At 35.2% G+C, this 14,050-nt stretch overlaps 1 protein-coding gene across 8 annotated transcripts in view; it reads right to left on the reverse strand.

Annotated features, from left to right (window-relative positions):
- LOC126920378 (receptor-type tyrosine-protein phosphatase kappa) overlaps positions 1–14,050 on the reverse strand; it is a 103,793-nt gene that overhangs the window by 74,962 nt on the left and 14,781 nt on the right. For 7 of the 8 annotated variants that reach the window (XM_050730687.1, XM_050730685.1, XM_050730684.1 and 4 more), the window contains one exon: positions 6,246–6,513. In XM_050730687.1, the coding sequence (XP_050586644.1) occupies positions 6,246–6,510 (265 nt within the window). In that variant the 5' untranslated portion in view covers positions 6,511–6,513. Of the gene's footprint in view, positions 1–6,245; positions 6,514–8,329; positions 8,442–14,050 lie in introns of those variants that run through there. The other variant, XM_050730686.1, reaches the window with a different exon arrangement.

Raw genomic sequence — 14,050 nt, forward strand, 5'->3', positions numbered from 1 at the left:
GTTAAATTATTATAATTTCAATTTTTAGAAACTATCGTTAATTCTTGGATTAAAATATTAATTATTTTTAATCGATCGATATTACATATTTTCAATTGATGCGTGATCCAAGATTTTTGTATCGCGAATCCACTTTCAAAACCAATTGTGTCACGAGAAAACTTTGCAACTTTTCCTGCACATATTTCGTGACTGTTGGCGTACGCCATTCTGACAGCAATGAAGTTTACAATTTGCATTCTGTGCCATGACGTTGTAATTGAATCTGAATCACGTTGAGCTTACGTGGAAGCGCGATCTAAAAGCAGGCCAGTCGTGGCGAAATTTTCAAAGAAACTCCACATCACTGCAAATCTTTTTTTCATCAAGAAGAAGTTGCTTTTTCTCTCTATAGAAATTCGCTTTACTTTCATGGAAATTCAGAGATGCAAAAATACACGGAATACGTATAATACGCAAAGATATTCAAAATATCCAAAGTATGACTCCTCGTTGTAACATTTAGCGGCAGAAATATCCGTTTAAAGCGTTTGACGCAGCGGTTCGTACAATGTTTCAAATAATAAACCTCGTTCTGGCTCTGTGATCAAGGCTAAAGGTAGAAAACTTGCGAGAAATTGAAGTTTGCACGAGGAGGTATTTCGCTTTTTGCGATGGACGAGCGAATATCGAAGAAGAAGAAGAGAGAAGGAACACAGAACAGGAAGCAGTGAAATGCAAAGTAGAACGAGTATCACATGCAAGAGAAGCCGTCAATTAGGTCGTCGAATGGGGTCGCAACACAGTGTGTAAGTACAGTTTTCCTCGGATAAATCATTTTCTGTTAAAAAGAACACGGCAAGAAAGAAGGTGAAATCACGAGCGAGCCACGTTCGCAAATACGGACACGCGGTAAATTTCGAAGAAGCGGAAAGAGGAAAAAAAGCGATCCTTTAATTTTAGAACACGAACGTCAGTTTTGTGGCGTGAAAAGTACGCGCCTGTCGAACTGAAGAGTCTAGGATGATATTTGACGATTAATTTATGCATCCGATTCCGTAACTTTCAAGCATCGATGAAGATAAGTTTGTTTTCTAAGATCATTTTTAACCGTTGTGAAATTTTCCATCTTTGCGTTTAACGGACTCGGTAAAAACGATATCTTCCGTGATCTTCGTGTTATGCGCACTCCGAGTATTCGCGAATCTGCAGATTTTCCATAAATACACGAATAAATCCGCAGACTGCATATGACGAATTTTTAAAAAAAGACACGGTGATCTGGTATCGAGAACGTGTTCGTGGAAAGTACCCAACGACAGAGTTGCCGAGGCAGACTCTGCGTATGCAAAGCGATCGCAGATTTCACGTAGCCGTAGAAATTCAAATTCAACTTTTCGTTAGGAAGTTACAATGCTAAATATGTTTGTATCCAGCAGCCGCCTGCCACCAGAATCAGGTAACTACGTAATGCATACTGAACGGTATGCGTCTCGAAATGAAATACGACGTTATAAAGCACTCCGGTAGGAGAAACAGGCGTGTCAGAAACCTAATATAGTTGTATCTCGGCAGAACGCAATAATCGGTGTTTCACGTCCGCATACAAGAATCTTCTATTCGAAGAATGCTTATTATCAGAAAAATGTGAAATTTAAGACGAATTAGGAAATCTATGAGGAGGACTAATCGAGTAAGAGGGTAGTAAATATTTTGTTAGATTTATTAAAGTTATAGCGACAAGCTTGCGATTGTTTTCGAAATCTGTCCAATTTCGCACCTACATATGTATATTCGATTTTTCATTAACTTTGTTAATAACGTAAAATTAGTTCCTCGTATTCGCAACAACAACTGCCGATTTTTCAATGTAGCGGAATAAAATATAAATATTACAAGTAATTGTAAACGTCATAACGAATTCATAATACATTTATTATATAAAAAGAGTAGGAAAGAACTATGTGAAAAGAGTAAGAAATTTATTATAAAGTTATAAATCTATTCATCTTTGATACGTCGTTATGTGAATTGAATAGAAAATTTTCAAATAGGTTGGAAATAAGAATATAAATAATCGCTTATAATTTATTAGAAATTTACGATAAACTTTTTACTCGAACTTTTCCTATGTAGTCGAGTATTAGGTTGTCCGAAATGTTCCTTTCGTTTTATAAGGAAATAATAGACGCACAATGTTTTTTGTTTTATATTAGTTTATCGAATTATGCACGAACATAATAATAGAGATAGAACGAAATTAATCACACCTAATTCAATAAAGTAATATAAAACAGAAATTGTTGTTCATCTCTTACGAAACGAAAGAAACTTTTCGGACAAACTTACACTTAACTACGATATATCTATAGCGCACGCTGCTAACATCATTCGATATTCCTACTTCACAGTAACATCAACTACGAATATCAACGTTAACGTTATGCAATGATATCTTATTCATCTTCGATTTCTACCACCACGTACGTAATCTTCTGTTACGGTACAAGGAGATTGTATAGGGAGATCCTTGCGACGACTCACTCAGTGTACGATTTGTACGCTTTATCGATCCAGCCGATTAAATCAAAGGATTGGAAGGCAATTTACGATGGCTGTTTGCGACAGGAAGTATTCGGAATTCGCTTTTCCAACGCAGACCAAAACAAACGTGATAAAACACAGGACTTATGCCTCGGCTTAACTCTTTCGATTCGCTAATCTCCGAATTCCGTTTCGAACAACCCAACCACCCACTCTTTTTCTATTATTCTCTCGCGTTGTTGGACATTCTGGTGGTCTTGTTAACTCGGAATTGTTACGATTTTTCATATATACAACGCGACGAATTCGTAAAGATTCGACGAAGAAATTTGTAGAATTTGGTCGAAAATAACGAACTAATAACAACGCGATGACGCGAATTCAGTTATAGTTCTTGGATTCCAGGTTTGTGGAAACGACACGTTGAAAGTCAAGATTATCTTTTATCCCGACTATTTTTATAGAAAAATATCCCGTATGTTTCCTTATATCTGTTTCACTCGAATAAAAATATTTAATTCCAATATTATATTTCTCTACGTTCATTTCCTTCGAATTAAAACACTGAAATACTACATTTTACATGTACATTTTTATAATACCGATGATATTTAATAAATATTATTTCTTTCTGTGTAAGCTTCTCCTATAAACGTTACTCTTATAGAAAATTTTATTACGAGCAATTTTTCGGAATTTATTCGTTTATTTCGATGTAACTATATGAAGAAAAGAAAACTAAAAGAATAACAAAAGATCGACGAGATCGTACAACTCGCTTGGAGAACTTCGTTCGTAAAACTGGCGCAATTTTGTTTGTTACATTAATTAGAGCTACGAATTCCCTCGAAAAGAAAAGGAAAGACGAAAAAATGAAAAAATACGACGCGTATACCAGTTTTGATTTTCGGAAAAGAGAAGCAATAACATTCCCTGTGAAACAGCCTGTAATCCGGAATAAAAAATTAAATCCTCGGTGGGATTCGAAGGCATTGGCTATTTGTAGCGGTGTTACGCGGAAATCCCTGCAAGTGCGAGCTATCCGGTGTATCGGTGGAAGGCTTAGAAATAAATTTAAGAGCTCGAGATTCGAGAACGTCGTACGTCGCCACTCGCAATAGGATATCGCTTTTCTAAACGGATATTTATTGCCACCGACTTTATTGACAGTTAACAGCGTGACACAGGAAGAAGAAATCTCAAAGATCGACTACGATTTACAATTTTCCAAAGTAATTTCCAAAGTAATCCTGGTTTTCGATCGTTGATCCATCGTTTTCCTCGTATCGCCAATTAGGATTATCATCTATGTTTATTTCCTTTTTATTGTAACGAATTAATTATTAAATTTCGCGCGAAAATAACAAATTTTACACGATCGTAATAAAAGTTCTTCCATACGTAAGCGAACAGAATGAGAATTGAAATGGAATAGAATTTAATAAAATTGCGTAAGATGAAAAATCGAGGAACGTCAAGATCGGGACGTTCGAGAAGGATGATAATTCGCATCCAGTTTTCCTTACCGTGGATTTAGTGCGCGTTACATTTTCACGTGGTGGACAGGAACGTTGTATGAAATGAAACGTGAAAAACGAGAAGGCTAGAAGAGCTGGGCTAAAAGCATCTAAAACGCTTGGAAAAGCCCCGGTGAAGTGGCGTGCTTGATCGAATCAAGTTACAGATCTTCTTTACCTCGCGCCCAATACTCGTAACGAAGAAAAAGAAATCCTTTCGGAACTTTATAAAGTCCCGCTCTCTTCGCTGTCCGTTTCCTTTCACGCCACGGTAAATTCCCATATAACAAATCGAACTTGTTAAGACTACAATACGAAATTCGTCGTGTCTCCTCTTTTGTCACATCCTTTCGATCCGTAGCTTGTTAATCCTTTCGGCTGATATCAAACTCTAAACGTCCATCGTATTTTGTTTTCTTAGGGAAATCTTTCGGTCGATACGAATTTTCGAAGATCACTTTCTCGAAACGAACGAATCGTTTAATTACGTTAATACTTATCGAATAAACGTGCCAACGCTTCATCATAAATACTTTATAATTCAGTTGATTATTATTTAATCGAAGAAACTATTGCAATTGTCCATTAATTTATGCGACCCACCTATTTTTTACTTTCCTATAATCATCTATTCGTAATCGTAATAATATAGGTTTGACCAATATTTGTCACTAAAATTACCCCGTCATCGTTAAAAATTATTAAGATAATTTACTCGTATCGAAACGCGATAATTTCTACCGATGATCTAATCAACTTTGTAACATTTTATAGAGAAACAATAAGTTAACGTAACTATGGGGGAAAACCATAATCGCGAGTGAAAGTAGAAATTAATAAAGTTCGGATAGCAAACATTTATCATCCGTCAAGTGTTAGTACAAGAACATAAAGTATTTATACACGTGGAGCGGCTTTTATTATCGCAAAATGATCTTATGCGCAGCATAGTTGAGTTATTTCATCATCTCGGACAAGCATGGCCCATAAACGCATCGTAAACTTTCAAACTCGTTGTATAACGAGATGTCAGCTTCCTCGAAGAGAAGTAGGAAATTAAACATAGTCATATCCTGTGGCGAACTTGTATAAAAATAAATTATATCCATCATTGGATCCGGCTAATGCTTCCACAACACATCGATATACATCGAACAAATTCTCTGAAATTCTTACAATCCACGGAAGATTCTTTAAAATCCACTGAAAAAATTTTTATACTACCGAGCAAAAATTCTTCAAATTAAAAATACTAGCAATTCGAACGACGAATTAACTCATCCTCCTCGGTTGACAACCCCAGTTCCATTTCATTAATTATATTCGCAGAAATATAAATTTGCATCAACATTCGCACTCTGTATATTATTTATTTCAAACACAGCGGCTACTAAAAGATATTTGTAAACGTCCTTATCTTCCAATGAAGCGTTCTCTTATTAAGTTTCAGGTTTCATTTCCATAGTACCAAATTTTTTATCGTTAGAATTTCATACTTGTGCCGGTGATTATAAAAACGGCCAAATCGAGAACATAAAAAATATATTCTTCCCGTTTATTTTACGTTACTTCTATTTACGTTACGATAATCTGAAACCATCTTTGGTTGCGTCGTTAGACGGAATTCAGTTCACGCGTCAATCGCGAAACTTCAAATACCTCGAGACGAAAAATATATGACTTCATCTATAAGACGCCACATTCTGTTCGGATTTGTATACTATGAAAGTGTAGGCGTTACGAGATTCTAACTAGTAAAAGCATGGAGAATAAAGAACATAAAAAGTATTTTCTAAGGTCAAATTTAAGTTACAGATTGTGGGTCTAATGTTAAGTACGACACACGTTAAGCTTGACGGTTGGGAAAGTAGACGATAAATAAATGTCAAGAGAAATGTAACTAAAAAGTGCGTCCTAACCCGGAGGGGAGGACTATGGAAAGATAAAAGATAACATTAAGTAACATTAAATTCTTGTAACCGTATAAAAATAGTATTGAATCGTACGAAATTTACTGTAACATCTAATTCGCTAGTACGTAAATACAATGACAAATGTAGAAACGTGTAGATGTACAAATATCTTTTGTATCCATCGTGTAAGAAATAGTTGCGCAGAATCAGAAACGTTGTAGCGTCGATTGATTCGATTTATTTTATACAGGCGAATTTTATCGAACTGTAGGTGAATCACAGAAGGACTTACCGAAGGAGATGAGGCCGCTGTTCAGCATCGACAGTTTAATCTGGCTGGGAATGGAAGCGAGGCTGTGGCCAGGATTAAGATGACGTTTCCTCGGTGGTTTTTCCGGCGCTCTGGGCGCGCTTCTGCTTCTGTGATGATGATGGTGCTTCCTGTGCGAATGTGAATGAGAACCGGCAGCGGTCGAGGTGGCACCGGTACGATCTGAACCGACGCTACTTAAACCGAGGACGCCACCGCCGGTCGACTGCGTTCGCAGCGACGACATTTTCTGTAAAAACAGATGCGATTGTGCTTGTTACTAAACTGTATCGATGTACAGTGACTCGGCAGACATTATTTCAACGTTTATCGTAGACGATTTTTACAAATGTATCATATACCTACGTACACTTAATGACAAAAGTTAAGAAACGTTAATAATCGATTGAACCGATATCTTTTATGTATAATTTCCAAGCCATTTCGATCGGTTATATAGTTTTTAATTTTAAGTTTATAGTTATATAGTTTTACCAATTTGTAGAGGACTTATGTATAAAGGATGGTTGATCGGTGAGATTTAATGACGAGATTGCTCGTTGTTGAAACCGTCGAATATATTTAAAAATAATTAAATAAATTAATGTACAGACGATATTCGCTGAGAACCTCGTACAATGTATAAGTCGTAAAATAGAATCGTTAATGACTCGTTAATTAGATCGCTGATAATTCGTTGATAACTGATTGATAACTATTTCATAATGTCTATTGACTTTTGTCGGTAAACGTATTGTGCGAAACTTTTCGAAATTTCATCAATATCGTAATGAGACACGAGTATCGTGATTAATATTGGCAAAATTGGAAACTCTGTAAGATATATAAAAGTCACAACACATACGTTTAATAAAGAGTTGGCATTGATTTGTAACGTTTCTGAAAGATGTTTAACGTGAAATTTAATAAAAATCTTTTCTTATTAAAGTCACAACAGAGTAAATTCTATTTAATTATAATTATAATTATGTATTCTACTGTTACTCTATTATTGAATGTACCTATGTTGGGGATGAAACTATTTCTATTTATAGTAAAATATATAATGAATTAATAATATGAAAAGGTGGTAGTAAGAATAGGATTTTAATTTTCAATTAATATTAGACAGTCGTAGGAGTTGATTTTCTCCGCGTTGAAATGGTAAACATTGTTGATAAATTGTGTCGTAGCTACGCAGTGAACAGCGTTACACGGACGCTGAGCATATGCTATAATGAAAACAATTGCGCGAATGACAACAAACGTGAAGCAATGCCATCGACGACGCGACGCAACGCGACGTATTTAAGAAAAAATACAGTTGATCGTCTTTATGTACATATTTTCTTAGCAAAGGTTCTTAGACTAAATTTCCCATCGCGTAAAATGAGAAAATAAGCATATTCTTTTACGTTATAAATTTTATGCTACCTCTCGAATAATATCCCTTTATATTTCATTCTTCTTACATTTATATTAAAATTTATATGTAGAATGCATGAAAATTGGGCAACTACGTTGCATAAAATTTAACAGTATCGTGGTAAATCTAAGAGTATATTTTAATACAACCTTGTATTTTTCATTGCGCGGATTTTTAATTTTAAATGCAAAGAATTAAAGTAGTAATATATGATACGTTGTAACATTAATATTATTATCCTCATTTATTGCAGTACTAGTATTATTACACTGTCTCGCTTACTTTCACTGGACAGAAAATAATTCGATTATTTCAAAAGTTATAAAACGATATAAAACGTCGCGTAAAACATCGTTACATAATTTTAATAAATGAAAGAATAATTCAGTTACTGAATTTTCCTAAGTTCCGAATTAAAGTATAAATTACTATTAGGCAAAATCTAATTATCATTATGTATTGTTAATGTCATTACATATCAATGCATTTATTTTCAATAAATACAAAACAATCCAGTTATTTTAAGCCGGTAAATTTTTCAACGAAAGAGAGAAATTTAAAATCCTTTTGATCTATCTCAATCATCGTTAAATTCTACGTACTACGAGCATATGTACAAACGATCGAATCGTGAGGATACCTGAGGGAACTGGTGCGAGTGTCGAGAGATTGGAAGTTGTAGGACAGACAGAAGCGTAGTTGCTCACGGTACGACGGCTCGCGAGATTCTAAGACTCGAAAACTACTCTAGCGTCACGTGAAACACTCTAATTTCCCCCTCCAACACACATTTCCGAGGGTTGCTTCAGGGGGAACAAGGGGACATGGAAGAGGAATTTTTGGCGCGTTTCTTGAATGAAACGTACGTTCCATGACTATCTCCGTAGTAAACTAGGGTAACTGACCTACGATCACTGAGTTTCCTCCCTGGTGTTTGACATTTCCGAAAATTTATGACGCATCGGATAAACGTAGATTTTTATAGAAATCTGCCTCGTCGTTTATACTTTACGCTATAAATTTGTATTATTATTACAAACAAGAACTCGGATTTCCTCTTAATTCTTCGTTTCCTTGTCGAATATATTCAACTTTATCAACGTTTATATTTAATCTCTTGACGTCGTGTGTATATAAAATAATTATATAATAATTTCTATTCGGGGATCATGGTCAATGCTATCAAATATACGTGCCTGCATATATATCTTTTGAAAAGATCAATTCGCAAATTTGCTTTAACAGACAATGCTATACGAAAATCGTGTTCGTAAAATACGTATTTTAGAATATATATTTCTTGACTTAAAAGAAACAGAAGAACACCGTTTGATTATTATCATCGTGATTTCACTATTATGACGAATATTATACGAGTATCGGACTACTTTACAGCCTATGTTACAAAAATATCCCAATTCTCAGTTTCCCATTTTATGATTCCCAAATGAATATCACAGCGTCTAGTAATTTAACGCTATAGAAGCTTTCAAGTAAAAATTTTTATTGCAAAGAATGACAAAGGATCGTCAACGATCGCGTTCTCGTGTGTAAGCCCAAAGAACACGGTCGCACGACGCACGCGTGAAAAGCCTGTTCTTTGCCGTATTCCGTTTGCCAATTAGCCGACCCTGTTGTCTCTATTCTCTGCCACTTCGCGCGGTTGTTCAAACGCAGCCTCATAGTCAGTCGGACACGGTACTCCTCTAGTTTTAGATCAGCCAGGCTGCAGTTGGAAATCGACCGCGAAATTTAAGGATCCCGCGTTCAGCGGTGCGTATCGAGCTGAGATCATGGTGTCGGTTGATCGAGGAATACAATAAGACATTCAGACCAAAATACGCTACCAAGACCGAGAACTTTTGGGTGAAGGTTCGTGTACCGGGTGTGCCGATCGATTCGTCCACTTTCTGTACACTATAAGAATCTTTCATTGGGTATACGTAACATACACAAGGCTGTTTAAAATTCGTAATGTTCGATATTAATTCAAATTAATTTAATCTGTTACATTTGTAGTATATATTTGTGCTGGTCATTACATTCTCTGTAAAAATTTCTTCGAATGTAGGTGTTTAAAATAGTTGAGTGTATTAGTTTTACGATACGGTTGAAAGTGGGCCGCGTTGAAGAAGACACGTTATTTTGCTTTGACTCTGGTATCAAGGGAATCGTGAAAAATCTAATTTACACTTAATCGCAAAACAATAAAAAGCTGTATTTTTCCTACGAATCTTTTTCACCGAACAAAATATTTATATTATTTCTCGAGCTTCTTAATTTGAATTTTAAATATGCACGGTGGTTTCCATTATTATTCGGACACTCTTTGAAACAGACCAACTTCTTTCAAATTGAATCGAACGACTTGAGATCTTTTGAAAAGAATTTTGAAACAATTACAATTAGTCGGAGACGCAAAGAAAAGCGTGAGAGTCACTTTTTGACACTTTGCTATCCTTACATTGTTACGTAATGAAAATTTGAGATTGATTTTGAAGAATTATTAAAGTCTATTTTCTATAAGTTTGTTATATTAATATTCTTGTATTTTGAAATACAGGAAATATTTTCCTCTCTTTCGTTTCTCGATTTCGGGTCTTGCATCGGGGGTTGAAATTGAAATGTTTGTTTGGAAATATAAATTGCCGTTACTGACACGAATGGAACAATTTTTCGACAGTTGTTCGAAATTTTTTGATTAACACCGAGCTCTGACTGAATGCGAAATTTCTGGTTTATTGATTTTAGTTGTAGGTCAGTGCTGAAATTATTCTTCCATAATACCTTATTCTATATGTTTAGTACTTGATTTTAGATTATACGTAGAAAATATGTTACACTATACGAACATAAAACGCTTTACTATACTTTAACGCTTATTATATTCTTTTACGTAAAATACCAATGATAAACCAATAGCCGAAATATCAAACTTCCAAATAAGAATAAATAAAGGAATTGCGAGTAATACATAGAATAATAAATGGGACAAAATATAACACTGGCAAGTTTCATAAAAATTCTTCAACGCCAACGTGAAAGCGCTTCTTCGCCTTCATTTCGTCGTCCATAAAATAAATTAATTACCAGCGATCGAACGATAATTACCAGCCAATGTAAAATCGATTCGTACTTGATTTATGAACAATCGGTACGCTACATACGGTTTCGTAATTATAATCCGACGAAAATCGATTCTTCGACCCATTTCTTCTTTTTATCGTTGTACAATATTAACGGAGGATTTTCACGCGTGAAATGAAAGCATTGCCACGAATAACTCGATCGTGTTCCTCTCGCGGCTGACTGTGTCGTTCGTGCACACTTTTTGAAAAATTCAAGCGTACCTTTCGTTCAAAGATACATTGTATTGCACGCAATGTAAATTTAGCCTGCTAATACACAGATTTTCCTGTCTTTCCTCGAATTATACCGTACCAAAAATATCCCTAGGATAGTTGCGTAACGCACGATGACTGTACGTGCAAGAATCGCGATAATCTCTTGTTATACAATGACGTTACACTTCATCTGTATCGTTTTGTATTTTTTTATTCGTATCTCTCGAGCTTATAATCCTACTGTACTGTATATATTTATGGTCTTGAAATCTCGTAAAAAAAAATAGCCAACTTGACAACATCCGTATGACCTTGAATTTTTTTCATACGATAATAAATTAGGAGATATTTGGATCGTGTCATTTAATTGAGCCACCCTGTATACGACATTTTACAAAAGTGAAGCTTTTACGCAATATATTACACGCGCTATGTAAATTTCTTGTTCCATCCAGGTTCTACGGTTTCGTGAAGATTAAAACATTTGAAATATTTCTGGCACTGTGGTAAACTATACTTTTTTTTAGATCATAGAAATTCTTTGGTGCTCATAATTTACATAGCAGAAGTTTTTATTCCAATACATTTGTCGTTTCTTAAAAAAAAAAAAAAAAACATATAAGCTATATAAATTGTATCATTTTCGTCTATCAATGAAATATTATATTTATATTACAATCTGGTTCTTTCGAAGAATCGAACAATTCCAAAATTGTGAAATTTGATTTAAGAAAGAAAACAAAAAGAAAATCCCAACCTTTTAAGAACATTAAAAATGGATACAAACCATCGATTAACAAATTCTTGAATTTGCAAAAGACAAATAGACAGAAAGAAGCAAAAGAACGCTGTTGATAATCGCTTTTTAACGTAATTCTTAAATTCTTCCACTAAATTGCTCGACATGGAAGAAAAAGCATAAAACGCGATAGCTCGACGTTCTGGCTTCCATTTTTCTACGTTTCACGACTATATTCCATTTCTTTTCCAGTTTGCTACACCAATGGAAATTGGAATATTTTCAGATGGAACGTTATCGCTTATTACGGTGGAACGCTGATTGGATTTAGCGGGACAGACAGATTTTAATTTCTATTTCCCATTTTCTCTTATTTTTTTAAAGGACTACCGTCTGCGTTTCTCCTCTCGCGCTAATCCACTGGAAAGGAAACGAAAGAACTTTTTGACGAAAGGTTTATAATACCTAAGTGACGTGAAAATCCCGTAGACCAGAAGCGTAATAATTTTGTGCTTAATCGTTCGTTTCACTCGTAAAGACTTTATATTTCTCGAATTCTACCTTTCTTGCGCAGAATAAATGGAAGTTTAAAATTATCTCTCATTCCGTTAATTCCGAATCTACTTCCGGATAATTTATAGCATTTCAAATATATACAATTCTTGCCATTAAGTAATTTGAGGGGAGCTGTTACTGAAAATTCCTATGGAAAACTATAATTCTGTCATTTTTATCTCTTCATTGTACAGAAAGAGTATAAATCATTCGGTCAATTAAGCGTTTTTATTATTAAGCGTTTTATATTCTCGTTATTTTACCGATACTTTCTATAATACTTTGTGTAATTTCTATTAATTTGAAGGAACGATATGAATAATTTTTTCGATTAAAAACTTGTAAGATTCGACGCTAGAAGTTGTAACTGTACCAGTTACGTACACAAATCCACCGATCGATGTCAATGTATCCTACTCGTGATAATAATCCCCCCAAGATCCTTCAAAAGGATCGGAAAGGTTCCGAGCAGGATCCACTGATTATCAGTGACAGGACCCTGCTAGATAAGGATACGTACGCATCGATAACGATAGAGGGAAGTCGATGCGAGCCGGAAGCACGGTGCGTAGACGGGAAGTCAAAACTGATTCGATACGGAAGTCAAACAACCTTTCGTATTGTCATAGGGTCATAAAACGGTAATAGGATAACCACGTCCGACAAACATCCTGCAGGCCATTGGGATAATAACAAGATATTGTCCCATGCTCAGAAGGCAGTAACAGGATAGCCACTTCTGACTGGCATCCGGTGACAACTCTTCCACAGGGCCCAAATCTTGGTATTAAGTCGTCCGAAAAGTTTCTTTCCTTTTGTAAGGAAACAATGGATGCACAGCATTTTCCGTTTTATATTATTTTATCGAATTACGTACGATCCATTTTGTTCTATCAAAATAAAGATCATAACGTTCGACAAATTATGTTTCATGTTTGTATAAATATGCGTCGTTGTAAAAGAAAGACACTTTCCGGACAACCTAATATATGAAGCTTCCCAAAATCAGCACTCCACATACTCTGTTATAACATTCTGAACCGTTAAGCTAGAAAAATTTACCAAACGTCCAGCTGGATAAATTATAAAGTACAAATTAAATAATAAAAAAAACACTCTGTTGGATTCGTATAATAAATTTTACGTAGACTACCGTATCTGAAGTTCGAATTTCTCACCTTACGTGCAAAGGTTCAAACTATGGCGAAATAATTCAGAGGACGTGAAGAGACAACCGGTAATTTGTTAATTTCACGATCTCCTGTGTCTTCTACGTGACAGTATCATCGCTGTGTACGCGCCTCAAACCGAGGACTCACGAGAACAAACTGCGTGGAACTGTGAATGTCCATCGTGTATAACGTAGTAGTCAAAGTAGAAGTAGACCGAGGAACTGTTTAATATCTAATATAAGATACGATGCGATATTAGCGAGTATGCTCGTGACCTCTTTGCTTATATAACTTCGACCTGTTAATTCAAAATTCCGTTAGAGGAAAGTTTCGACCGATATTAGAGATGTTCAACTGCACTGCGGTTACTTTTATAATTTTATACAGTTTCGAAAAAGAGGGAAGAAATTTCAATTCGATTAGTATACAATATATATTATATATATTTTTTTCTGTACATGTTCGTCGATTTTTCTCAAACGGCTTGACCATCGGCATGATTCCTTTTGGATTCTGCCGGTTATATTCTCCCGTTAGCCCCGTTACAAAAA

This window comes from Bombus affinis, chromosome 9 (genome assembly GCF_024516045.1).
Source record: "Bombus affinis isolate iyBomAffi1 chromosome 9, iyBomAffi1.2, whole genome shotgun sequence".
NCBI lineage: Eukaryota > Metazoa > Arthropoda > Insecta > Hymenoptera > Apidae > Bombus > Bombus affinis.